The 27,346-nt window shown below is 36.4% G+C and overlaps 1 protein-coding gene across 2 annotated transcripts; it reads right to left on the minus strand.

The window, feature by feature from the left end:
• Nucleotides 1-194: 194 nt before the first annotated feature.
• Nucleotides 195-11,726, minus strand: LOC140343433 (cytochrome P450 2G1-like). Of its 2 annotated transcripts, none has more exons than XM_072430103.1 (9): nucleotides 11,533-11,726; nucleotides 9,260-9,422; nucleotides 7,087-7,236; nucleotides 6,641-6,801; nucleotides 3,928-4,104; nucleotides 3,637-3,772; nucleotides 3,002-3,189; nucleotides 2,696-2,837; nucleotides 195-1,062 (listed from the first exon to the last, which is right to left on the minus strand). In XM_072430103.1, the coding sequence occupies exons 1-9, from the start codon at nucleotides 11,707-11,709 to the stop codon at nucleotides 878-880; spliced, it is 1,479 nt and encodes a 492-aa protein (XP_072286204.1). In that variant the 5' UTR covers nucleotides 11,710-11,726; the 3' UTR covers nucleotides 195-877. The 2 variants fall into 2 exon arrangements, with proteins under 2 accessions (XP_072286204.1, XP_072286205.1); XM_072430104.1 differs by lacking the exon at nucleotides 11,533-11,726 and adding an exon at nucleotides 10,742-10,844.
• Between the last annotated feature and the right edge of the window lie 15,620 nt (nucleotides 11,727-27,346).

Below are 27,346 nucleotides of genomic sequence, written 5' to 3' on the forward strand. Positions count from 1 at the left end.
TGAAAGGCAAGAAGGGAAGTGTTTGTAATTCAAACTATGAAAGAAGCCTAGGGTGACAAAGTTACACTCATCCCACCTTACAGTACAGATAAAGTACATTGAGTTGTGTCAACCTAGGACAGAAAATGTGTCACTACCAGGATCACCAGGAAAAAATTGAAAAAAGAAAACAAATGAAGCCACCCAAGGACTGGTAATATGAAATGATATGTTTATTAGTTTAGGATCTATTTAAGCCAGCATCATTTCAGCTTCCCGATTAACTCCAATGCACTTCTCTCATAGGTAAAATTCCCAATAAATGAATCAGTTTTCATCGTACTTAATAGCAATATTTTTAGAAGGACCTAAAAAGTTTTTAAATGTTCCATCTTCAATATACACTTTTGCATAGTCATAGCTACTGTTATGATTCCCTTCCAGCAGGTAATGCGGAATCACTCAGGGTGCAGAATCTAAGCGCCACCTGGTCTTCACTACTAAGCAAAGAGGGCTCTTTGCAGCTGTGTACTGCCAGGTTGTGGCCCCTGGGTTCACTCCAACAAAGAGTGGATTATCAGAGGTATGACTGCCCACAGACATGCTATATCAGGAAGTGTGGCTGCATGCATTGTCAGGCAGTGACAGAGAGTGAGTCTGAAAGCTAGGCCAGGATTACAGGATGCCGCAGAAGGGTTTGGCTGGGAGAGCCGTGGGTACCAACAAGTAGGGTGACACCTACATAAGACATGTTACAATAAACTTATCAAAGCCTTAGGAATAATTGTCAAAAGTTGGAAACCTTTCACATACACTAAATTCCTCTGGTAGGTCCATCAATTTTTCTTTTATAGTTTCATAACTGCTTAGAACTGAATCACTGTAGGTGGATAAAACTCTATGCTCGAGGAATGAAACACATCTCATAATTCTTGGGGACATTGGCGAATCCTGCCATTCTGGGTTGGATGTCTTCATCCACAAATTTAGTCTTAGAAGTCAGTTTGAAGTTCTGTAGAATCGTTGTTATATAAAGAAACAGCTCCGTACGGGCCAGACCTTCTCCAAGGCAAAGTCTCTTCCCTACAAAAAAAAAAAGTTAAATATTGAAATGTATTGAATTCAATTTCATCTCCATTGTAAGTAATTTTCTTCTAGTATAGTTCATGAAATGAGAGAAATAATCTGTTTGTTACTGACAAGACAGACATACAGTTTTCCAATTGTATTTAGTGTATGTATGTACCTATGAGAAGTTTAATATCTCAGTGTACTTGTATTACTGATGGCTGAGTACAGGGAATCCTGTACTGAGAGAAATTCGTGGGTTGCCATACTGGTCTCCACTTCTAAATATGCCGGATGTCGGGTTGCTATACTGACCTAAAGGGTCTGATTTACTAAATAATTTAGACTGTCCACCAGGGTGAAGTGTCATTTTGCAAGGGATATGTCACTTAGTAAATGCTGTGAAAAACATTTTTTTTGCATGCTATTAGATGGTTGAGGTTAGGAGAGCTTTATCTTTTTTACTAAGCTATATGGAATACCCCTTGCAAGGGAATAGATCGGCTTGCTAATTGTACGTCTTGATTTGAAAATGAATGCTGTTGGGGTGTTCTGATATTTGTTCCCTTGCCTAATTACAATTCTAATACCAGAAAATCGCTCATAGAGATACGTTTTAGAATCTTTAAATTTTGGGGTGACAACACACTATCCCGGTCTTAACTGCTTTTCTGCAATACCACCCTCAAATGCATTTCCTGTGTTGATGCTTTTTGTGCAGGCAGATTTCACAATTTTCGTTCCCAGAAACCTGCCATAAGAAATGCCATGCAGAGGATCACTGCCGTGCATGCATGTAGACTGAAAGTAACTACAAAGGTGGTGCAGATCCACAGTATTGAAAACAACATAGGATTTACAAACATTAGTTTTGTATGCTTACATGCTTAAAGAAACTAAATGTCATTCAGTTTGGGTTTTACATCTGTATTGGAATAAATCAATATAAATACATAAAATGTGTGTCAATGCATGGATAAATATGGGCATTGGTACTTGTTATGAGTGCAGCAACATATCACATTTGTTGATGTTTATTGACATTTGAATTGACATTCAATACAGTATGCATGTAAAATGTGTTGAACATACATAATAATTCATTTTAATGTGTTTTCACTCACTTTCATTGGAAAATGCTTTTGGTGAAAAAAATATTGGTGTGAATTGGTCTTAAAAAAAATTTCCTGGCTGGAGCATGTAGTTTGCATGCACCACATGGTGGTGGTACTGGGTGTATAGGTTTGAATTTTCAGGATGGGCATACATGTTTGTATGTACCCTGGTAAAAGAATTTCCCAGCAGGAGCACCCACTGTGCATGCATGGGATGGCTGTAAGAGGTATGTTTGTAGCATTTTTCACTTCTGGCACAAATGTGCATTATGTGCTGTGCAAAATAATTTTATACATAAAACACTTAGTGTGCATTCACAGTCTGAGATCTTGTGAAGATCAGTAAATAGAAATCAGGGCTAGAATACAAATGGCCAGGAGAAGACCAAGCAATAGAAATTTTCAATTGCAAGACATCACTGGACTCAAAGAAAACAAATTAAAAACAAATTTAGGAATTTCTTTTAAATATTATCTTATATAGGTGGGTTTATGTTCCTCTTTAAAAATATTTTTTTATAATGTTACCATACCTGCCGAAAATGGCATGAACGCCTGATTCTTCTTAAAGCAGCCATTACTGTCCAGGAAATGATTAGGGTTGAACTTGTTGGGAGTAGCAAACATTTTAGGGTCATAAAGAACAGAACACAATAATGGATAGACATCTGTACCCTAAAGACATACAAAATAAATAAACATGAAAAAAATGTGAAAAGAAAAAGAATAAATGACCAAATGCTTTTCTGTTTGTGCTCTTCATTAAATATAACATTCAAAAGTTGCTAAAATGTATTGCATCAAACAAAAGTTTTAAAAAATTAGCCAAAATGTCCTACCTTAGGAATAGTATATCCCTTAAAGTTGACATCCTTTAACACCATGTGCGGAACATTAAGTGGGAGGACGTTAATGAATCTCTGGATCTCATGGATTACAGCATTTGTATATGGCATCTTGCTCCGGTCTTCAGTGCTTGGAATACGACTATTTCCGATTACCTGATCTATTTCTTTTTGTACTTTGTCTTGAAAAAATATTAATTTAGTATAAATGAAAAAAAATGTGGACAATTTACTAAAATAGTTTAGGCTGGTTACTCATCAAGGCAAATTTTCACCTTTCAAAGGAAAATTTACTTATGGGATGTGGCAAAAATTCCTTTTCCAAAGAACATCCAATCAAATACAATGAAATGTAAAAAAACCCAATGCTTCTGCACTTCTTTTAAAGTGAATCTTCATGAAGTGAATCTAAAATTCCATAAACATTCAGTGAAAGTGATTTTTCCACTTGCCTATGTTTTAAATATAAGTGAGGGATTTAACACCAAAGAGTTTTGGTTCAAACCACATCTGCATTGTTGAGTTTGCAGTAATACAAAGTGACCAATAAGTCATCACTGAATTCTAGAAAATATAGCACTGAATATTTATTTATACATTTTCATTGTTGAGTTCTCCCCAGCATTTACCTTGTATTTCAGAATATCTAATAAAAATCAGAAAGGTATATCGTAGGGTGGTAGTGAGTGTTTCGGTTCCACCAAAGAACAGTCCGAATATTGTCATAATCATGTTTAGTGTATCAAAGTGTGGATTATCCTTTTCCTAAAAACATAAAATACTATAGTAATAAAAAGGAATGTATATATTATTATAGTAATAAGGAATATATATATATATATATATATATATATATATATATATATATCTTCTATATTCTAGTATATATTCTATATAATATATTATATATAGTCACATACTTGCAGCTGTTTAAGAAGAAAGCTGTCAATAAAATCCCGAGGACATTTGGGATCAAATGTCTCTTGATTTTTCTTCACTTGCTCAATGACGAATTTCTGTACAGCATTTAAATGTCTTTTTGATCCCTGGTGAGGTCCTGGAATATAGTTCATGATTCCCGGGAACATATACTGCAACTAAATAAACAAGATACAGAGCTCGGGTTATGGCAATTTACCACTGCCTTCAAAGGGATGCAGTTATTAAGTACCCTACTTAGTGCATAATTTTTGCTGTATTATGCCTAGTTCAAGGCTGTCCAACAGGCAGCCCATGAGCCTAACTTTAAGGCCTGCAAGGCATTAGGGCCCCCTATTTATTTATTTTTTTCTCTTTGCATTTGTACCTCTTCTCACCTATTTCTCCTGCTGATTTCAATTCAGGGGGAAAGACATCAGAAATGATCTTAGAGAACCAATTTTTGTTGCCTATCAATCTGGGGAGCCATATCTAAACAATTGTAAAGAGGAACTAAACTCAAAATTCCACCGAACCAAAAAAATACACTTACCTTTAATCCCGCAGAGCAGTCGATCGGTCTGAAGGTCTCTTTCATGTAGTCCTGGCACTCCAGTGCCGGCATCTTCTCCTCTTCTTCATGGCTCTACTTCCTACATTACCTGACCCAGTCGTGAGATCAGGTGACGTATAAGGGAAAAAAACTTGCCAATATCACTACGCATGTGTGAGATCTGCAATTTTTTCCCTTTTGACCGAAGGGCTTCTTCTGGCCATGCCTAAGATGTTCAGGCATGTGCAGAAGAAGCACCCAAGAGCCTACCACGATGCGTTACGTAGGTATCCCGGAAGGCTCTCATTCATTCTTGAGGAGATCAAGAATTAGGAGGCGGTGCTGCACCCTTTTTTTAAAAAAACAAACAGAATTTTTACCTTACATAAAAGGGTTGTCTACCCTTTTATGTAAGGTTAAAATTCTGAGTTTAGATACACTTTAAGTCCATCATTCTTCTGTCAGAAAGATTAATCACAAGTTGACAGTTGTCAATCTTCCCAGAAGTGGACATCACTGCAAATTCACCACAAGGCAAAAAAAAAAGAGTTAGACTTTACTGGCCTCAGTTAGAACCCTAAATGTTAAAGCTCATGACAGTACAATTAGAAAAAGATTGAACAGGTATGGCTGGTTTAGAATGGTTGCAAAGTCTTCTCTGAATACTGAAATATTCTAGAATCAAATGTGAGGCCATCTGTGTGACAGCTAAAGCTTGTTTGAAATTGGGTTATGCAAAAAAATTATAATTTCAAGCACAATAGCAAATCTATAACAGAATGGCTGAAAAAGAAACGAATCAAGGTGTTACAATGGCCCAAGCAAAGTCCAGACCCAGACCCCAATGGAATGCTGAGGTGGGACACGAGATCTGTGCATGATTTATTGTCCACTAATCTAAATTCCCTGAAGCAAGAAGAGTAGACCAAAACTCCTCCACAATGGTGTAAAAAAACTGTCATACAGAAAATGATTACTTCAAGGTAGTGCAGCTTCTTCGTTCTATTGAATCATAGAATTTACTTAGTTTTCAACACACATTTTCTAGATGTTGGCTTTATTATTATTAGGTAATGACACAATAATTGTTTTTACTATGGTTTGGGAAAAATTCCGCTCTCCTTACCTCTGAAAATGGACAGCCCTGATATATTTCTTGAATGTTGGGCTCAAAGATGTTATTTTATCTGACAGCCTCTGGTAAATCTAGTATACTGTTAGAAGAATTTATGCCCATTTGGCTCAACCAATCAAACTGGTAAATACCTAAAGCAACCCTCTTAAAGGGGTTTCCTTTTTTTTAAAGGTTTCTGTTGCTAGCATATTGGGTCTTGTTTCAAATGTTCAGACTACATGGCTTTGGAATTTGGAGCTGCTAAGAATGTTGCTGATGTAGCCAAGCGCATCTTAAGAGCTGAGGTCAATGGAGTTACGCTAGAATCTCCACAAGCTCAGGCTGCATACACACACTCAATTTTTGTCTTTGGATACAATCTTTCACAATAATTTCAGCAACAAATGACTAAAGATGAATTATTGAGGGCTGTACATACAGCGCCATTCTTTTCTCTGAGGAGGGGTGGGGGGAGAACGAGTGAGCAAAGTGCTAGATGCAGGGTTAGCAAAGTTTTAAAAAACAGGATAAATCAATGCTTCAGAGTACATTGACTCAAGTATGAAGACAGTCTAAGGACCTCAAAGGCATCTTGTAGGGAAAAAGTAGCACCAGACCAATAATTTATTAATTTAAAGTAAGTACAAATCCTGGAACTTTTTTTCAATTACATTCGGGTAGAAACATGGTATGCATTTTATTACAGAAATATGGCAGTCCACTGAAATAGTCAAATATTTTGTAAGGTTCTTATATCAGTTTTCCAGGGTGTGGCAAGGCTGACTACGGAGAAATCTACCTTCTTTTCTGTATTTTCAATCACAGCAAGGAGGGAGGCACAAGGCAAAGGACAAACTTCCACCATTGGGGAAAATGCCCCTTTTCAAAGATTTCCCCCTATTCCTGCCCTGATGACAAATCAGAATTTTGCATTTTCTAATCTCAATGACATTTATCCCTGGAACCCTTATCCCCGCGTCACATCACACTGATGTGTTCAGTATCAAGCTTGGTGACAAGTTCTCAGTTTAGCACCATTGTCACTTACCTGCCCCCAAGTGCTGTTTGTTTCTTTGAATACTTCAGCAAACATGCTCAGGAGCTGTTTAAAAATCCTATTATCATACTCAAAACGATTTCCAAACACCACAGAGCAAATTATATTGGAGACCGCCTGGGCTAGGAGGCCTTTTGGGTTGATGGATTTTTCTACATGCAAAATATGAGAATTAAGTCATTAGTTTATGAGTTTACAACACCTAAATGCACTCCATATATTTATGGAACAATTACTGTATAAGTGTTTAGGTATGCAGGTACTATATTATGAGGGCTCAATCACCCACAGCTCAAAGAACCCATGCCAGCTTCAAGAGGAACCCAAGAGTTCTACGAAACCCTAGATGAGAATGTCTGAACAACTGAAGCACTACTGAAATTTGGCTGTGTGTTCAATAATATATTCCATCCAGCACATGCAAGCAAACAACATACCTTTCAGAGACCTAATTTCTGCAACCAAGAACCCAGCCTCTTCCTGAATCCTTTCCTCAATAGATTTCTTCCCCAGCCCAAAATTTTGAAGTGTGGTGATTGAAAACTTGCGTAATTCCCTCCATTGTTTTCCATTACTAAACACAACTCCTGAAAAACAATAATTGGACAAATACAGCAAAGACATACAAAGTACTATAACCATATGCAATGACCAATCACCCAGCCTAAATATAGTTGAATTTATTGGTCAGTTGTAGCAGAAATCTAAAAAAAATAGTTAAAACCTAGTTGACAGAGTTATAGTTAAACTTTTTTGATCATTCAAAGTGATTGTAATATTAGCTCATTTTGTAAATAAGGCAACCTTTGGCGGAGGTTTCTACTTGAGGAAAAAAGATCATTTGAGTCTACGTTGGCATATTAAAGAGTCAGCACGGGTGTTGCTTGTGTTATGGATTTCTGCATTTAAAACTGAATTCATTAATCATTCCAGGTGGGAAGATAGGATTTGTTTTTATGGAGGAGGAGTTGAAGGCTAATGTTTCAATAGATACTGCAAGAGGCTGGGCATATGCTGGCACACAGTGCCATTTCCCAGTGTAATCAACCCACTTAGGGCATTAGTATACTGGTATCTACCCCCAGGCTGGCTGCACCCACATTGTATGTGCAGGCCACACCAGCTGAGAGTGCAACAAGCAGATGTTGGCACCCAGCCCGTCCACCCATCAGGATGCCAAGTCCTTGGTGAGTTGAGAAGGACTTAATGCCAGTGCTGGCTTCTTTATCTCTGCTCAGCGCAAAGATGTTGAGCAATCAGGCTTCCTTGTCTGTAGGAGCTTCCAGCTACAGAAGGTAAAGTGGGGCAGTCAGGTACATTGTCTGTACTTGCATGCAACAGGCTGAAAAAAGAAAAAAATGATGAATAGAGAAAAGAATGATGGTACTAATGTATGTCCTTCCATGACAATCAATGTGCCCCTGCAGCCTCCCAAAATCACCAATGTGTGCCTTCATGCTTTGCAAAGTAACATAATCGGAGCTCAAGGATTATTTCTTATTAATAAAATGCACAAATGTTGTGAAAAATTACATGAATATTGTAAATTATAATATGTTAGAAATCTATTGTGGCAGATTTGTATAGTTACTGAAAAGCTGACTTTAATTGTAAGCTAAGCCATTTCCAAAAGATTTACTTTATTTTATAAAGTGCCATTGTCTTTTGTGGTACTGTATAAAGTAAGGAACACACATTAGTGCATAGAACAAAGGTAGTAACCCAAACAAGAATATTGTCACAATTATATAGAAACTACTCTTCTGCTGTGTCTGTAGTTCTCTTCATTGGCTTCTATTTCACCTTAGAATCAAAATCAAGCTCCTGTGCATTGCCTTCAAATCCCTTCACAGTTCTTGTCCCACTTACACGTCTGTCCTGATAGAAACATACTCCCCTAGACTATCTCTTGGCTCCTCCAATGGCCTACTAATGGCTTCCTGGACTTTTCTATAGCTGCTCCAATTCTCTGGAATGGTCTTCCTCGTTCTATTCATCTTGCTCCTACTTTCTGCACATTTAAAGGAGCGCTCAAAACACATCTTTTAAAACTTGCCGACCCATCTTCTTCTATCTCTTAAAACCCTCACTACTTCCCACTATTTCATATCCCCCCTTCTATTGTGTGCTACTTTCCCCAACTTTTTGATTGTAAGCTCTCTTGGACAGGGTCCTCTCCTTCTCATGTGTCACTGTCTGTATCTGTCTGTCATTTGCAACCCCAATTTAATGTACAGAGCTCCGTGATATGTTGGTGCTATATTATATTTATTAATAATAATATTAGTACTATTGGGGTTGACTTAATAAAGCAAAATAGGCTGTTCACATCCCACCTTCACAGAGAATATTTTACTAAGCTCAGTAAATCTGATGAAGCTTTCTTGATTTCAGTCATTCTATGTGTAAAATCTTTGCACATGATTGGGTATTCTTTTCAAAATGACCTGTTGCCACACTTACAAAGAAAAGGAAATTTTCCCCTGCAATGTGAAAATTCCCCTACATTTCTTTATTAAATCATGTCCAATGTATATATCAATACATACCACAATAACAACAACCAATAGTAAGATTACTGTTTCCTGTCTCATGTTGCATTAAACTTACCGAAACCCTTGAAAATAACATCAAAATTTGGAACTTTTCCCCGTCCACTAAATTCTTCTGCTTGGTCCAATAAGGCTTCTTTTACAGTTTCATAACCACTTAGGATAATAACTGGATTATGGCCAAAATACACAGTATATACCGATCCATATTTCTCTGCAAACTAAAACAGAGGATATCATTGTTTTGTTATTCAGAATGCAAGGAAATAATAGGTAATTTTCTCTACAACTTAAAAAGGGGGGAGGACTGGAGGACTAAAATTGGGACTTGTTTCTTAAGGGAGAAATTAAAAAAGCACAATTTCCAACAAACACAGGACTGACACATATGTCAAGATGGGGAGATTTATTTACAGAAAGGATTCCAAAAGCCTGACCAATCATTTCAATAATTACTTTCTTTCCAGTGGGGCTGTTAAATGCTTATTTAGGTCTGGGGAGGATGTAAAAGAGAATTTTGCTTAACTTATTCCCTCATTCCAAAATACTAATTTTCTGTGTTTGGGGCACAGCTGGCATTTCTGCATCAAATAGCCATGTCTTGTACTATGCGGGGCTGATTTGTTAAACTGACAGGTTACTTTGGCTTCCTCTTTGCACTCATTGGCCTGCTTGATGGTGTTGCATGGGCACTTATCTATTCACTTTCTATAAGTCTCAGGAAGTAAGATATGAATATTCAGTTGTAGTTGTGGGCAGAGACTATGAAACTACTTCCTTCTGCTGTATTGAGGAGTTTGTTAACCCTAAACAAACTTCTGTATTCTTAGGTTACATACACACTTGCAATGCTTCTCGTCCGATAATTTGCTCAGGGCCAATATCAGACTAGAATCTGGCGTGTGTACAGCACCCGTCGTCCATTGCCTGAACAACCATCCTGGTGGATCCACGGACAATGGATGACGAACGATTGAAATGGAAGTGAAGGGGAGAGAGCACAGCAGGGTGCTGCTCCGTTGTTCTCCCCCTCCCCTCTCCATAGGGCAGAACGGTGCAGTCTTTGGAATCGTGAAAAGATCCTTTCCGACGACATTTATTGCACGTGTATACCCAGCCTTAGAGTCTGAGCCTAGAGGCTTCAAGCTTGTGTCAATACATTGTGATGCCTCCAAGATCATTTATAGTAAACTGCGAGGTTCTCTTAGCCTTAATCTTCACCTTCTGATCTGCATTTGACTTGCATTATGTGGGTTTTACATTGCCATAAACTTTAGTGAAAATATCAAATCCAATGGAACTTACTTGTTCTAGAATTGGGAACGGTAGGATTTTTTTATTTGCTGCTTTGTCTATTTGACTGCTAAATTTAGCAAACACCTTTCTAAATATTTGATATTGTTTAAGTTAAGTTTACTTAAAGAACCGTTTTGCATTGGTTCTGAATTATTGTGATGGGAAAAAGAAACTTTTGCTTGTTCTCACTTTATTTCACAGTTAGGGTTCAGTATTAGAACTAATATTGGCCACATACACTCACATATTTCTTCATATATGATGTTAAAAATCAACAAATTGCACCATCAGCTGTGAAGTTTGAGGACTTGTCCCTAGTTAAGTGGCTTGTTTAGAAAGGTCCGGTGCTCATGGTAGGCAAAATTTGGTCTGATCTGAAACCAAATTGAAGTTTGTGTTAGGTCAAATAAAAAGCACGCATACCTAAATATTTTTTCTCCATCAGAATGTGCTTTTCTTGCAAAACATTTTGCAACATTACACTGGTGATTTTCTTAGTATTGCTAAAAATAGTGTTGAGACATGTACTTGTTGTCTAATACACTATAGAATGTCTCTTTCTGTTTTGGTGATATTATTTGCTGTTCCCTACAATGTTGCTACTTTAAGTGATAAAATCCCATCCTGCTGCCTAATCCTAATCCCTAACACCCTTTTTTTGGTGCCCAACCTCAACCTCTTTGTTGCCTTGGCGTCTAATCGTTAGACACCTCTCTTCTTCTTCGTGCCTAACTAACCCATTTCTGCCTAGTTCCAAACTTCATTCTCCATACTTATAATCTTTAGTGCAAATTAAACTACACAGAACATATTATTCCCAACAATAACCCTCTAGAGGGCTTGCAAAGATTTTTGTACAATGTTTAAAGATCTCAGACTGATTCCACGAAAAATGAAATCATTCTTTTAAATACTCAGAAAGATCATATGTTTGTGATTTTTTTGAGCAGATCTCTGAATCTCCTCTATTCTCTCTGAACGATCTGTCATCTGACTTGATCCACATCTCTAAATTATTTTTTCAATCAAACTGACCTTCATTAAAGATTTGACAAGGTCCCCTTTCATTATCTGTAGGATATTGCCAACAATAGGCAGTGGTGTTGGTCCTGGTGGCAGGTTATTTTTCCGATACAAGGCATTCCATGATGAATAGATGACACAGGAGATGATAAAAGCCAGAAGCAGGGTGCTCATCCATGTGATATCCATCTTGTATGTGAACAGAATGTTTACTTGGAAAAAATAATGTAATAACCTTAGAAAAGTTTGCCTTGGCATGTAAGATAAAAAATGTGTTTACATTTTCATCCATTGGTTGGCTTTGTTCCCCTTTTCAGCTCCAATTTTTTTTTTATTTTTTGCAAATGAAAACATGCAAAGTTAACTGCTTCAGAGTATACACAATGTTTTATTGTTTTGGATGACACAAACTATTCTGTCATCGGTGCTAAGGCATTACGATGCTATCCTTTGTGCTATTAAAGACAGATCTTTTTTCCTAGATTCCAAACGGTAACTGCACTTAATACAAGCCATGATCAGTGTTGATGATTGGTGCAGGGTTTGGATTGTACCCTAGAACCAGGGTTTGTATGACCCTAGAACAGTGAGCCAAAACAGAAGCTCGTTCGCGCGTGCGTATTTGCGATTCAGATTTGGAGCCCTCAAACCTATTTATCAACCAAATTTCAGCCGTCAATAATACAATGGCGTGTTTTACCAGCAGTTATCAACTGAAATGATTGTATGCTTCGAGCAGCGCATTTCCGGCAGCTTGACACTGGCAAGTCACTCTTACACTAAAAAATAAATGTTTGATGTGTTCAAGTGTTTTAAAACATATATATTAGCTAGGAAATAAACATATTTTAAAATGTCCTATTATTTTCAGGTTCAGAAAGAGTTTACTAATTTCAACTGGTACATGATGCCTGACCCGATGATCCGTCTGGTGTTAAATCCCTGCGAATTCCGGCAGGCGAGACCTCGCTTTTGCCAGCGGACCAGATCATCCCACAAGTTTTTCTTTGTTTCCGTGGATTCCACTGTGCAGTAATTAATGGCCAGACAAAACCAAACTCTAGCCTGGATCAGAACACTTCTGAGTGACATACATATTTTTTATTTATATAAATATAAATATATATATATATATATATATATATATATATACATTATAAGAATAATAAACTAATATAAAAAATAATATTAAAAAAATGTAAAAGTTACACAAAACACACGCATTTGATAAATTACTTTAACAGTAAAGCCTACTTTGTTTTAATGTAATTTGTTTAATGAAAAAGAATATATCAATAAATAATTATAGACAGTCCAACTGTCAAAAAACAAACAGCCAAATTGGGATGGACTGCACACGTCCCAATTACAGGCGAATTTGTAACAGCTGTGCGCATAAAGATGAGCATATAAAAGGGTGTTGTCTGACTTGCTTCTTCTTTTGTCTGTTTTTTATTCTCTTTGGCGGGGGAACTTGTTTGGTGTGTTATCCTAATCTATGTTGCTACATTTCATACTTTGCTTACCATTTAGCACAATAGCTGCTTTTGTTTTTTAAAAATTGAATGTTTCAATGTCCATTTTGCAATTAGGAAGTCAATGGTAATGCTATGTTATTGTGTTTTGCCATGTTGTTTTATTTCAATATTATATCATTATTACCACCTTTAAATGTTTGTTCTGCATAAATATTTGCTAATCCAGTTTTCCACCCTTGATAGGTTCAAATGGCAAGTTGGTTTGGTAAGTATTTCTTGAAGGCCACATTTCTTGGGTCATTTTTGAACTAATTTGGCTTTATATGGTGTTTTTTTTTCTTTTGTCATGTAAATTTAGAGGTGTCTGTGTGGTCTCTATATTTGAATGTGATCTTTTCGAAATTGATTTTTTTTTTTTTTTAATAAAGTTGTTTGAAAAATGTTGTAGTTGTTGTTTGTAATTGTTTGCTTTGTTTTTTTATGTGATTTCCTTTACAATCTCCCAGGATCTTTTACCCTTGGTTGATCCAACAAACAATTTTTTATGAATTGTTCAAAGGCTAAAAACAGCACAATTGGCTTCTTAAAACGTAGTTGTTTGATGTGCATTGTTGTGCGCCAATGCGGACCCGCTGCGTGTGCGAGTGAACTGTGTGGCCACTTTTGCAGAGAAGGATCCTGATTCGGGTAAGTTTTTCTTTTTAGGTCTATATTGTTTGTTTGCCTTCATGTGCACTCATGAATGTACATACATGCATATATGTATGTATATGCATATATATATGTATATGCTCATCTGGCCGACGACTCCATGCTGTGTGCCATCGCAATATAAATTACTGTTGTTCTGTCCGGAGATGTCATTTGCAGCAGCCCCTGCTTCCCTTTAAACCTCTGAAGGGGATTCTTGAGGCAGATTAGTTCCTGACTCAGTCCTACACTACTATTGGCTGCTGGGACTTTACAGCCTCTCTGCTCCAAGTCACCAGTGCCTGTTATAGCGTTTAGCTGAGCTATCTGTGCTGGAGAGATTTTAAGTATTTTCCGTTGCTGACCTTGCCTGTTCCTGACATTCTGCTTGAACTCAGCTTGGACTGACCTTTGCCTGTGACCCCGACTCTGCTTGTGCCTTTTCCTTTGTACCTCGTTTGGTGGACTGATCTCCTGTGTTTGACTTCGGCTTGTTTCTGGATTACCTGGTAATTCTGTACTGTGTATCGTTGGGCTTATGGTCAGCTGCTGGTCTATCCCCAGACACCATTCCTTGCTCACCAAGTCCTGGGGAGAATTGAGTGCTCCCAAGGAGTGAGGGCTGCTATAGGTGAAGACTGCGGCATTAGATTGGGTGTCTGGAGAATACTTGTACTGACCTAGGCCTCCCTGCTCTCAGTCACTAGTTGCCTGTTGTACAAACAATTCCAGAATCAACAAAATTGATGGTATCAAAAAGAGTAAGAACCTTGGTGGCCTTAGGTTCCATACCTTGAGGCCTGTAGCCCCATTTAGCATATTAAAGCATATTAAAGTACTAAAGTAAGGCACTGGGGTGGCAATACCAGAGGGTTGGGAATGTATATAGGGGTACCCTTATCAGATACATAACTTTAGAATTAGATTATAACATGGTATTCTATGTAAATTTGTTGTGTAATGTTATTGTTTACTTTATTTGAAAATTTCAAAAAAAATTTTGAAACAAAAAAAATTAGATTATATTCATGTTCTACTGAATTTGACAAGTTAGGTAGGCATATGCAGTACAATACTCTTGGCTAGCATTTCTTTGAGTAAAATACATCTGTAGTGGTAGCAACATTTTCACAATAAGCTTAAACAGTCTTTACACAGACACAGTTCAGAGTACTGCCGCCCACTGGATATTTTCCTTTTTTTTCCCCAAAGTTAGTTGTTTGTGAAAATTCCAGCAGGTCAGCATTTTCTGAAAACAAGCCTAGCCGGCACCAACAAGCATGCCATCTTTAAAGTCACCTTAATCACCTTTCTTCTCCGTACTGATGCTCAGTTTGAAATTCAGCAGATCATCCTGACAATGTTTACATGCCTAAATGAATTACTGTTTTTATTTAACCTCCCCTCCATTTGGCTACCCGTCCAGCTACATCTCATTTAAATGGCCAGGGACAGGGTAATGTGGAGAGGGTACAGACTGTCGTAATTATGTCGTTGTAGACGTGTAATGATGAAAAGTGGTCACTTTTAGATAAGTTTCTGCAGAGATATTTTCTACTCCAAGTGATATTGTTTACTATAAATCCCTTCTGTTTAATCAAACTTTTCTTATGGAACTTTACAGAATATATAATATTTTTGTAGTGTTCATTCTTTATGTGGTGAGCAACGAGTTGAAGTATAAGTAGCACAATTATACTTGTATATTTACATTACACATCCCATTTTGTGCAAACTAAAGTTCTGTTACTGTTTTGTCTGGCTGAAAACTAAAGCTGATGTCTACGTTCTAAATACCTGCATTGTACACTATTGGCTCCTAGCCTATAGAGTTGAACTTTCCAATTGTTCTAACACATCAGTTTCTTCTGGTGGAATTTTGTACAGTTGTTAAAGATTTAATTAAAGGCACGGTGACTAGGGGAGGATCCAGATCCTTTTTATTGCTCAATTGGGTCCTTGTTTGCAGAGTTACAATGGTTGCAAATCTTTCAAGCACTGGGTACTTAACCTTTGTCGGCACTGTTGGGTGTCATATCATACCAAAGAGTATTGACATAGTCATAGAACTGACATTATCCAGAGAGTCAGGGAGTAGCAAAGGACAACGAGAAAAAGAGACAACAAGAGACTATTAAACACCAATGCTGACTGATTCCTAATTCCACTAAGTATGTGTCGTTGGAATGGTAAGGCTTTCTGATTATTATTCCACTGGAAAGCAAGTTAAATACAAAAATATGGAATACAGAATACATGTATTGTGGATTTACAGATGGATTTCTATAAACTGTCGGGTCTGTGCCCTAGTAAACATTTTGTGTCTTCCTTTCCACACTTGTTGGGGTGGAAGTGACCTGATAACAAGAAAGTTGCCCCAATGGGTCATGAAAAAGAAAGCAGTTGGTAAAACAAAATATAATTTCATACTAACAATTGCAAATTTTTTCACATTATAATGTAACAAGGATGTTTGGCCAAAATAAGCTAGCTATTGTAATGTATTGCTTTGATTGGTTAAAATCAGTGTATGATTGTTAACTCCAGATATCATAGGTAAACACAAAAAAAGGAAAATAGAAGAAATTAGTTTTTTTTTGGCAAACAAAAAACTGTATTGCAGTATTTAATGTAAAAAACACACATAGTGGAAGAAAATATACATGTTCAAAATATATATGTCTAAAAATCATAGGTGATATACACAACATAGGTTTAGATCTATGTCATTTGCCATTGGGCCTCCTTAGGGGTATTAAAAAGACTGTAGCAGTAATGTCACCTTTAATGTCAACTGTGCTAAATGATAGTTTATGAATGTAGGTAGTTCACACTCTTCTAACCTATTGAGAAGGGTTGAACTTGGTGTTTGTGGGCCATGGTAAAGATGACAGCACAATAATGTATTGTGTTTGTAAGAAGTAGGAGATGTTTTTGGTTGAGAAAATTTATTGTTCTGAAAAAAAAAAACCCTATGGAGGGATCCTTGAAGGAGACAAATGTGGACAGCACTGAGGACTCAATTGTCATGACTTGAATAATGAGGTAGTCCTCCTACTGCCACCAATATTGGAGCATTAGTTATCCTTTTTACTGACACCAACAATGGTGTATATTTTACTCTAAATCACCTCTGACGTTGAAGCAATTTTAACTCCTACTGACTAGAAATGTAAAGAGTCCTGACCCTGCACTATTTATGCCATGTTGTATGATGATACATACAATAAGGACATCACCACCTATGTGCAAGTTTGTATGTTCCATTGTCATGACCTCTGTGCTGTGTAGGCTGTGCTGTACATATATGGTATACTCTGACCCAACTGTTCGCTGCCTTGACAGTCTCTGGTTGCCAACCAGTCCCCAACTATTTTATTTATAGCCCTGCTTGAAGATGAACTTATAGTTTTAGCTCTATGTACATATTTTGTTTTCTTAAAAGTATATGTAATGATGTTTACCATGGACCGTGTCTCCTGTATGCATCGCAGGCTCAGGGCAGTGGGCGGGTTGTGTCTCTGCATGTGCGGTATGGAGTCCATGATGTCGAAGCGGTTGGGGACCACTGTAATTTACTGTGGTGGGTCCCAGGGATCCCAGTCTACTTTCAGCACATTTCTATATGGCTCAAAAGTCGCTTAGTATCAGCTTGTCAAATGATACCTAATTTAAAGGTTTGGGTTTTTGGTATTGAAACTGAATATTCTAACAATGTTTTATTTCTCCTACAGATCTAGCAAAGTAATCTAAAAAATAACTTTATGTGTCCACTAACCTGCCATGGCCATTTTATAGTTTGGTAAAGGTGTTACATATTACATTGGTTTCAGATATTCTACATTGTTGTCAACATGCAATTCGTTACCTAAAAAAATGTATTTTTTAGTGCACAGTTTGATGCAACCATTGTCAGACGTCCACAGGCACTGTTTATGTAAACAAGACTTCTTTTGTAAAATGGGTAAGTCATGTACAGGTCAACTAATAATTTTCGTGTTGGAATGAAATCAGAATGCACAGTGTGTAATCTTTGTTTCAATCACCTTGTGTTTATTTGAAGCATATCTGAACCCAATAACAAGGAATGGAATTAAAGTAAACTCAAAAACTCAGAAAACAAAAAAAAAAAAATCCACTAATTTTATTACCGCAGAGCAGTCGTTCGGTCCAGAGGTATCTTCTATCGGGTCCCACATCATCCAGGCATCTGTCTCCGAGCTGGCGCAATGGGCGCCGCCATCTTTTCCTCTTCTTCTGGGTTCTTCTCCTTACGTCACCTGACTCAGGTGCGAGATCAGGTGACGAAAAGGAGCACCCAGGAGGCTTTTGCACTTAAAAAACAAACATAATTTTTACTTTACATAAAAGGGTTGTCTACACTTTTATGTAAAGTGAAATTTTTGAGTTTAGGTACACTTTAAATGAAAAATACAACACAAAATAAAATTGAACAGCTACCTTAGTGCAGACATCTTCAGTGTTCATTTCAAGCAGATACCAAGGGGTCAGGTCAGTTTTTCTTCTCTTTTGAATTTCAGAAGGTTATAACTGCCTAGCTGTAGTTCCATTCGTCTTTTATAGAATGGTCTAAATTTACAGTGAATACCTTAAAGGAAATGTATCTTCAAAAGTAATCCTTCTTTATCTTCACGTAACAGTTCTCAAAAGATCTCAGGATCACCATCCATCTCCAAGTGGTTATCAAGACTTTTTTTCATGTGGTCAATATGTTCCAAGAAAGTCACAAAAACTTCCCATACTGTTTTTTTTCCTAATTGCCTGCTCTTCATGATTTGCATATTTACAATTGATTGATTTCCTAATATCTTATTCCTTGATTTTCATTTTCAACAACCTGAATTATCCATCTCATCTGACAATGCCATTGGGTGGTTAGTACCCACTTTGCCACTTTTTAAGGTTTTATGTATTCTACAAGTGTTTCATTCTTGATCATTATTCTGATGCTTTTGGCAATGGTGTTCTTCATTCCTTCTCATGTGAATTTTGTTATCAACAATATACTTTTCCATTTTATCACTTGAAATATGATCTAATGCTGCTTTATTTAAATGTTCTGCATCATTTTCTGAAAAAATGTTCCTTGGTGTTTCTTTGCCAGATACGTTAATATAAACTTTAAATTTATAAGTAGTTTGTTCCAAAATCTGATTTCTACACTCTTCATCTATCATTGTTTTGTTGTTATGTTTCAATTGATTTAAAAATTGTCTTTTAGTGTGCCAACCATTTCTGGAATACAAAAGGGCAAAGTCACCATCCTGTTAAGATATTGATAGCCATTGTTAGCCATTCCTTTAAGCAAGTCAGTCTTTTCAACACATTGCAAAATAACAACTGGATCATCAGCTAAGATGGAAATAAAAGGGGCATTATGATCAGAGAGAAGAACATTCATAGCATGTAAGATTCCCACTTCTTTGTCTGGTATCCAAGTGTCCAACTTTGTGATCTCTAGGACCAATCAAATCTTTTCTTTTCAGAAGACCTCAATTAATTTAAGGTAATAATGATGACTTCAACTTCTTTCTTCACATCATTCATAAACCCCAATTGTGAGCTCATGTCTGTATGATTCAGTTTCCTATTAATTTTTGCTTTCTGGGTAAAAATTAGATTTATAAGTTTCAAATATTTTTACAAATGGAACTCTTAAAGTGATAACATGTGGTTACCAAAGCACTTTTAGCTAGTGAAATAGTATTTCGAGGAAACCATTAAACAGAAATCCAAAGTTCAAAAATAATACATGAGCAGAAGCCCCTTGATAATCCGTAAGGAAGCCAAAGTGGGAAACGCAAGAACTTTTTATTTATCCACATTGAGTTTTCTTTCTTCTTTTTACTTACTTACGCTCTCACCCAATGCTCGATAAATGCTGATAGGTAAAATTCCATATTCCTATTTAATGTGTTCACAAAGATTGGTGATCAGACCTGCCACAATATGGTCACTGCCTACGTATTCACGGCCTACATATTTCCATGCACTTACCCGGGCAAAGATATAATGTATCTTCCATGAACCTTTGTGCTCTTTAGTATTGTTAGGATGATCAAAGATAATAAGGAAAATAACCTTGACCCAATTTTTTTTTATCATGTAATTTTGACTTGACTAGTCCAGGAGAAAGCATTTCAGCAAAGACGGCAGAAAAAAATTATATTTATTTCACATAAATTTCTGCTATGAAAAAGGTCTTCAGGGGTTAGCAAATACAAAACTGATTTTAGTTAGATTCGGGTCGATGCCAATTATTTTTTTTATAGTTATTGAGTCCATAGAGGAGTATCTAACAATTGTTTCTACTTGTTTGGGACAATAGCTTGTGATTCTCTACTGCCAGTTTTAAATTTGAGGACTGTTGCCAATTCAACTCATATAACTCAAAAAAGGAGGAACTTTCAGACACTGTCATACAAGTTCAGTGAAACACATAAACATAAGCATGAGACATCCAGTGTTTCCAATACTGTATATATTTTTCTTATTTATTATACCTATTGTTTGTAAGTTCACCAAAGTTTTTATTATTTAGATGTGATGAACGCATCAGAAATATTATATAGTATGGATATTCGTGGTACTTTGTATACAAAAGGATTAACAGATTAAGTTAGACATTTTGCCCCTAAAAATATTACTTGGTGCTATCAATGAGGTCTATGAGCTTTCTATTGAAAACAGAAAAATATTTTTTTTTTTCAGATGAAGATAGTTATAAGATAAAATTATGCTTCATAAAAAATTTATCAATGGACAAAAATAATTCTACCTTACCAATGTGATATTCAGTTTTTTTATTCTAATGTTCTGGTGTACAAAATATACATGTTAGAACTCATGCTTACTGAATTTCACGTAATGTTTCTTTAATACTGTATCTATTGTTGGTAAAATTGGTTTCCCAATTATTTAGTAATGCTTGGTCTTATTGCATTGGTGTACTTCCTACAATAAGTCTTGAAAGAAGACATACTGAGCTAAAGTCATGAGGTTATATCATTTATTTTGTAATTAACAGACTAGGACATGGTCAAGTATATATTTTTTTCTGAAAAGTCATATGTATGCACTGCTAATACAAACCAGGACGGTTGTGGAATCACATCAATAACAGATATTCTTGAAAAAACATTAGATAGATCTACAGGCATGTAATAGTCACTCTTCAGTTCATCTAGAAGAATGTCCTTGCCTCTTCCCCATGGTGCATACAACCCAACCATTACAGGACATGTAGCATCTTCAAGATTCCTGGCCAGGGCACAGCAGTAGATTTCATCTTTGGTCTTTATTGCTTTGCAAAGATAAAAGTGACTGAATATTATGTTGGTGAACTAACTAGTTCTTTTCTTACAGAAAACTTGTTATATAAGTTTTTTTAGAACAATGGGAACAAACGATAGATATATCAATAAAAAATTGATAACCTAAAAATTTAAAAATAAACAGAAAAGGTGTGGATAGCAGAGGTGATCGTCACTATCAATCACCATCACTTTAGTAGGTATCCATTCCACTAGGTAAAATCAAAAGAAAGGTATCTATGAACTAATTTTTGAGCTACAACATGAGAATTTTTTTAGCACAAACACATGAAACATTTGTGTGTGCATCTGAAAATATACATGCAGATATATGCCTACATACACATATCCATACCTACATGCATATACGTACTATATAAATAATTCTACCCATATATATTTATATACACATTCATATAAATACACACACATCAGCATATTTTCACATGTGCTCAGCATGCACATAAGAATAAATTGGTATCAGCAATTATACCCTTCCCTATACCTATCCCTACCCTGGGTGGCAACAACAATAAACTCCCTGCCTCCCTTCTTCAGTGGTGACAGCAGCAGCAAAATTAGACACTGTCATTGGTGAGATTGACATTTGTGACAACTGAAGCATTTTAAGGTGTTTTTATATTTGCACAATTCTTCCAGAACCGACCCACCGCTCCCATCAGGGCTTTTAGCTCTTGTAATCAGTACTGAGGCCGGGTGTTTACCAGGGGTGTAGTCATAAAAAAGAAGAGGGGGCACAGTAATAGTGAAAGCTATCCATGGCAAGAGCACAGACAGAGCCTTTGCGGGGGTCCTGAAAAAAGTGTACCCACGCGTACCCACCCCACACTTCAAGGAAGCAGTGATGATGTCTTTGGACTTAAAATAAGAAATGTACAAATTGCAATAACATGTGCATAAGACCATTAAATATGTATGCAAGTGTCAACATGGGCTATTGAGCTGTGTAAACAATGAGCTTTGTCTAACGATAACTCGGGGAGTGTATGAAAACAAGCACAGCACTCCACCTTGTTATTAAAAAAAAAATAGTATATTTAAACAATATTTCATATATATATATATATATATATTCACCTTGCAGAACCTTACAAAACTGGGCAGTACTTTTTTTATTACTGTAATTTCTTTTAGTTTTTCTCCTTTTGAACATTATATATAAATTAAAGTCATGTATACAATATTACAATACTTGTACAATGCTATATATATTCTAGACAAAACGCTCAAAAATGATCAGTCCTTCTAATAATAATATATATAAAAATGAACATTCACAATACTTAAAATAAAAGTGTTCTTTAAATGAAATAATAATAAAAAAAGTTAAATTACACTTACAAAAATTCAGATGGAATTGTGGAAGATGTATGAGTTTACTGTTGATCTATCTGATGAAAAATTTCAGAACACCATTTGTCAGCGGTTTATATAAAAAACAAAAATTCTTTGTTTTTGCTATAAAACATGTCCCAGAATCGGGTTTACAAATTGATTATAACTTCTGATCTAATATTTTTTTCTTACTGAAGGTTGGTAAGGTAAATATATGTAATAAGTGTCCATAAACAAATAACTTTACAGAACCCCAGCCTGGTTCCTTTCACATTACATCATAATAGTTGTTTTTATTGCAGTTTATGTTGACATAAACATTTGTGTGCTCTTATGACTTGCATCCTTGGCACTTGGGATAGCAATCCTCTAAATTGTTAAAATATTCAGGGTACAGACAGTTAAGGGGATGGGGAAAAAAAAGTTAAAACTTGTCCCTAGTTTCATGACACCCATCTGTCACAATGCAAAAGCCTAGCTTGGCTGCTAAAGTGTGTTGCTAAAATCCAAATACCTCCACATTTGTCAATAATGTGACATTTGAATTTTAAGATTAAATGTGCTTGTATTTTACTTATGTTTACTTATATTTGGTAGATTTTAATTTCCTTACTCTGTTGGTCCTGTATTGGTAGTCATAAAACTGCAAAACTCACCACATCCCCAACCTAGCACATAAATATATTCATATGAGTAAATAAATAAATCATAAATCATACAAATAAATCATAATCAATATTTGACAGGTGTTTATGATAGGATATGCATTACAATATTAACTTTTACCATCACATCAACACTATATTTTAACTTATTTAGGAGTTCCATGAAACGGATTAAAACATTCTGTTTTCTAGTAAACAGTGAGACTTTCTTAAGAAATTTAAAGCTGTGGCTTGCCAACTTCTGTCATATTACTGGTTCTGCAAACATGTTACGCACACCTAAATGCAAATTAGTAACCCAGTAAATGTGATGTATAAATAGTGTGAATAACTTTAAAGGACAAAACCACAAAACAAACATGCCTCATATTGTCATGTGCTTTGGCATGACCATCTGATATTAGCCAGATGAATTGGATGTACTCATTAAAGACAGATAATTGAAATCACGATCTGGCTAAACGGACTGTACTTTTGGTACAGGGCCAGTTTTTCTGGTGTTTGCTTATTAGCTTGTTAAATACACTCAGATTATGTACTTCGATGTCAATAAAGCTTTAGGGAATAAAATAAACTGTGAGATACACTGTTCCAAATGTATTTGAATTAGGCCAGATACCAAGGATGCGCCAATACCAGCTATTTAGCAAATCTTGCTTTAAATTGGCATCAAGCTAAACTAAACTAAAAGTTGGTTAATGTTGGAACTACAGGTAAAATTATCTTTATGTTTTCTATATATAAAGGTAATGAATTAATCATACTGAATTCAGAGGAAGGATCTAATTCATTTGCACATGAGCATGTGGTGGGCACATTTCTCGAAATGGTTTGTATGCATTGTAGTTTTTTCTTAACTCCTCACATCCTTTACAGAAGCCCCAGGTAATGTGGTTCTGACACCTTCAAGTAATGGCATATCATTAATAAGCAGTTGTGACAGGCAAGTAAGGGACACAAGGTGTGGAAAAATTATCAAATGTAGAGGTAATAAGTGGAAGGAGAGAGATTTTCAGTGCAACTGATACATTGTTGAATCCTGTGGAAGATAGCAGTAATGGTGAATAGTGAGTGGTTACAGATCGTGGCATTGATAACAGTGGGCGATGAATCCTGTTTTCAAACTGCTACTGCCGGTATTAGTTCATAGCAAGTGATAACTACACAGTGGCAGAAATAGTTATGTATCTAAAATATTAAATAAAGTTTGGTCTTCAGAAATTCACAGCCAATCCAAGCTTCATTTTAATAAATGGTACCCTTTTAACCATTTTGATGAAATTGTCTGCATGGTATTACTTGCCATGCTAAATATTCCCTTGGAAAGAATGCTAAAAGGTGTGAAGAAAACCATCTTTGTGTGCCAGTTTGGGGCACTGGTTGAATTACAAATTATAACATAACAGTCTATAGAGTCATCAGTCAAATAACACAATATCGGTAGTAGCAACCCTTTATCCAACAAATTCTCTGGCCACAGCCCCAAGATTTACCCCTCTGGTTGGAGATGCAGATTTAGTAAACCTTAAATATTGAACGGCCAAAAGAATAAAACCACTGGCTTCACAATGTCTGACCATTTCCTTTCTCCTCTTAAACAGGGGAGTTGGGCTTCCTGACCCACAATAACCCAGGAATTTCTTTATGTTGCTGTGCTTTTAAGGTGACCCTCACACATTGGGTGCAAATAAAAAAAAACCCACTAAATTATAAGGTATCCCTATCTCAATCTGCGTAAATAGTCCCAAATGGACCACCAGTAGAGTAAATAAATGAAATCACTATAGGGTCTTTTAGGCTAGTCATACACATTATACCATATGGCATCAAGAATCGATCTGCTACCTGCTGTACCTCTGCCATGCTTGCCAAGGAAGCTGGAAGCAGCCACTGCCAAGTAGCATCTAACAAAGGTACTACAATGTTTTAGCACCCACAGTCAATGCTAGACCATAATATTAAAGAGTACAGCTTTATCTTAGAACGCTGAGCTAATGGTTGGGAAAACGTATTAGTGACAGTGAGCATTCTTACAGATTGGACAGATAAACAGAAATGCACTTATTTTTTCCAACGGACTTCAATTGGGCTTTGGTGTCGCTGATCAAGAGAAAACAGGCAACTAGTTAAGACAAAGGTTAGTAACCTAATCTGCATACTTGTGTGCAAGACAATCAAAGGCTGTATTTTGTGGGAGTTTAATAGCCAGGGAAGGCAACCTACATACTTTTTATAAAAAGCTTGCGGGGGGTTGGAAAAAAACCGCACACACAAATCTTTACATTAGAAAACACAATTTTATTTACACAAACAGTAGATAATGGGTTAATAAGAGAAAACCATGCCAATATTGTACAATATACAACACACACTCTGGTCATTCACAGACACACATTTGAGCAATACTTCTGTTTTGTTCAGTAGTTTGCTGTGATTTCACAAATTCAAAAAATATTCTGACAGTTTTCTAGTCACTGAGCTTATTAAGAAGCATGAATATTCATACATTCATAGAACAGAAAACTTTTCACGTCATTTATTTTACACTGGTCACTTTGCCTCCTTATTTAAAGACCTTTATAAAAGACCCACTGCAAGAAAAAGTAAAATAAAAAAAAAAAAAATCATCTGTTTGTGTAGAGCAAAAGGGAACCTAAAAACACAAACTTTGAAGACAAACTTCATTGGGCAAAACAGTAAACATCTGGAGTCTAAGTCCCGCTGTTAGGAGGATGGATGGACACTTTGGCTATGTATACACATCAGATGCTTCTCGCCCAGTACGAACTGTCAGGCTCATCTCCGGCTAGAATCTGACAATGTGTGTCATTCATGGATCCATCCTGATGGATCCATGAATGACTGCAACAGAAGTGAAGGAAAAAAAGCCCAGCAGGGTGCTGCTCAGTTGTTCTCCCCCATCCTCCCCTCTCCATAGAACAGAACGATGCTGTATGTAAATGGCTTGTTTGTTCATCTTTCAGTCTTTTGTCGCTGGAAAAGATAATGTAAGATAGTTTCCAACGACAATAATTGAGCGTGTGTACACAGCCTGGATCACATTGTTCAATATGCATGGCAGTGTGCTTTTACTTGTAAAACAGTTGTTTCTAATTATTTCTCTTGGGTCATTACCAATGCTTTGAAACACAGCTTGCTCTTGGTTATACACTGGCCTGTGTTGAAGGGACAGGTTGTTGTGTGTATGTGAGTGGGTGGATGGGTGTTAAAAGGAATGCTACTTTAGACTGAATTAAAAAGTGTCACAATTGATTCCCAGGTCCGAAGGCTTACTGTTAAGACAACTCCTTGCAGGCTGTCTACAATCTGGAGCCCATTACAATTGTGTTTGCCTTTTTCTCCCTCTCAGCAGTTTTCCCCCAGCTTCAGTGCAGACTGCTTTCCAAATTGTACTCCCCACTCCTTCCTTATGCATCAATTCTTTCACACATACTCCCAATGGGAAAGTAACTTTTTTTTACATGGGAGCACATGCACAATCATTCTCCACAGAGATAGCCACAAAGCAGACCCCTTACTTGAATCAGCAACAGACCTGTATAATCTGGTTTGATGTCAAAGGCCCCATTGCCAGTGGCCTTGCTCCCTAGATGAAGCCACCAGATAAAGGCCACAACTCACAACAACAACAGAAGAGTCTAGTACAGCAGACCAGGACACTTCATATAGGAATTAGAAGATCCAGGCTGCTGCACAATTAAATAGGCAAAAAAATTCAAAAATTTTTTTAAAATAAATTCTAACTGGCCTAATATGGAAATACAATTGGGCTTTGAAGAGAAACAAGCATATGTGCTGACAAGAATGAGCATGTGGAGGACTCTTGCTTCCTCGCTATCCAATTAGAAATCTGGTGATGTTTTTCCTGATCAAATTTTTCTGCAGCAAAGATCAAGCATCTAGTAACTTGGCTTTCTATAAGCGGTAACCTGATCACAAAAATAGCTGAATGGGATAAGCTTTACGAATTGATTATTTGGATTAGATATTTGCATAGCAAGTGTACATTTATTATCAATAATAAACAAAACAGCACCATTTAAAGAACATTTATAAATTATGACCTTTGCTTTTTTCCAGAAATAAAAGATTACATAAATGCCAAATAGTGACTATTTACCTTTACTTTAGGCGATTATGACAGCAAGTTAGTTTGATTTTTACTTTATCTGGCAATGGAGCACTGACAAAAAAGAAGAATATCAAAAGATTGGATGAAGATACACTGTACAACACCGATGTTCAGCTTGAGCACCAAAAGGCCAACCCTTTAATACTTGGC

This window comes from Pyxicephalus adspersus, chromosome Z (assembly GCF_032062135.1).
Source record: "Pyxicephalus adspersus chromosome Z, UCB_Pads_2.0, whole genome shotgun sequence".
NCBI lineage: Eukaryota > Metazoa > Chordata > Amphibia > Anura > Pyxicephalidae > Pyxicephalus > Pyxicephalus adspersus.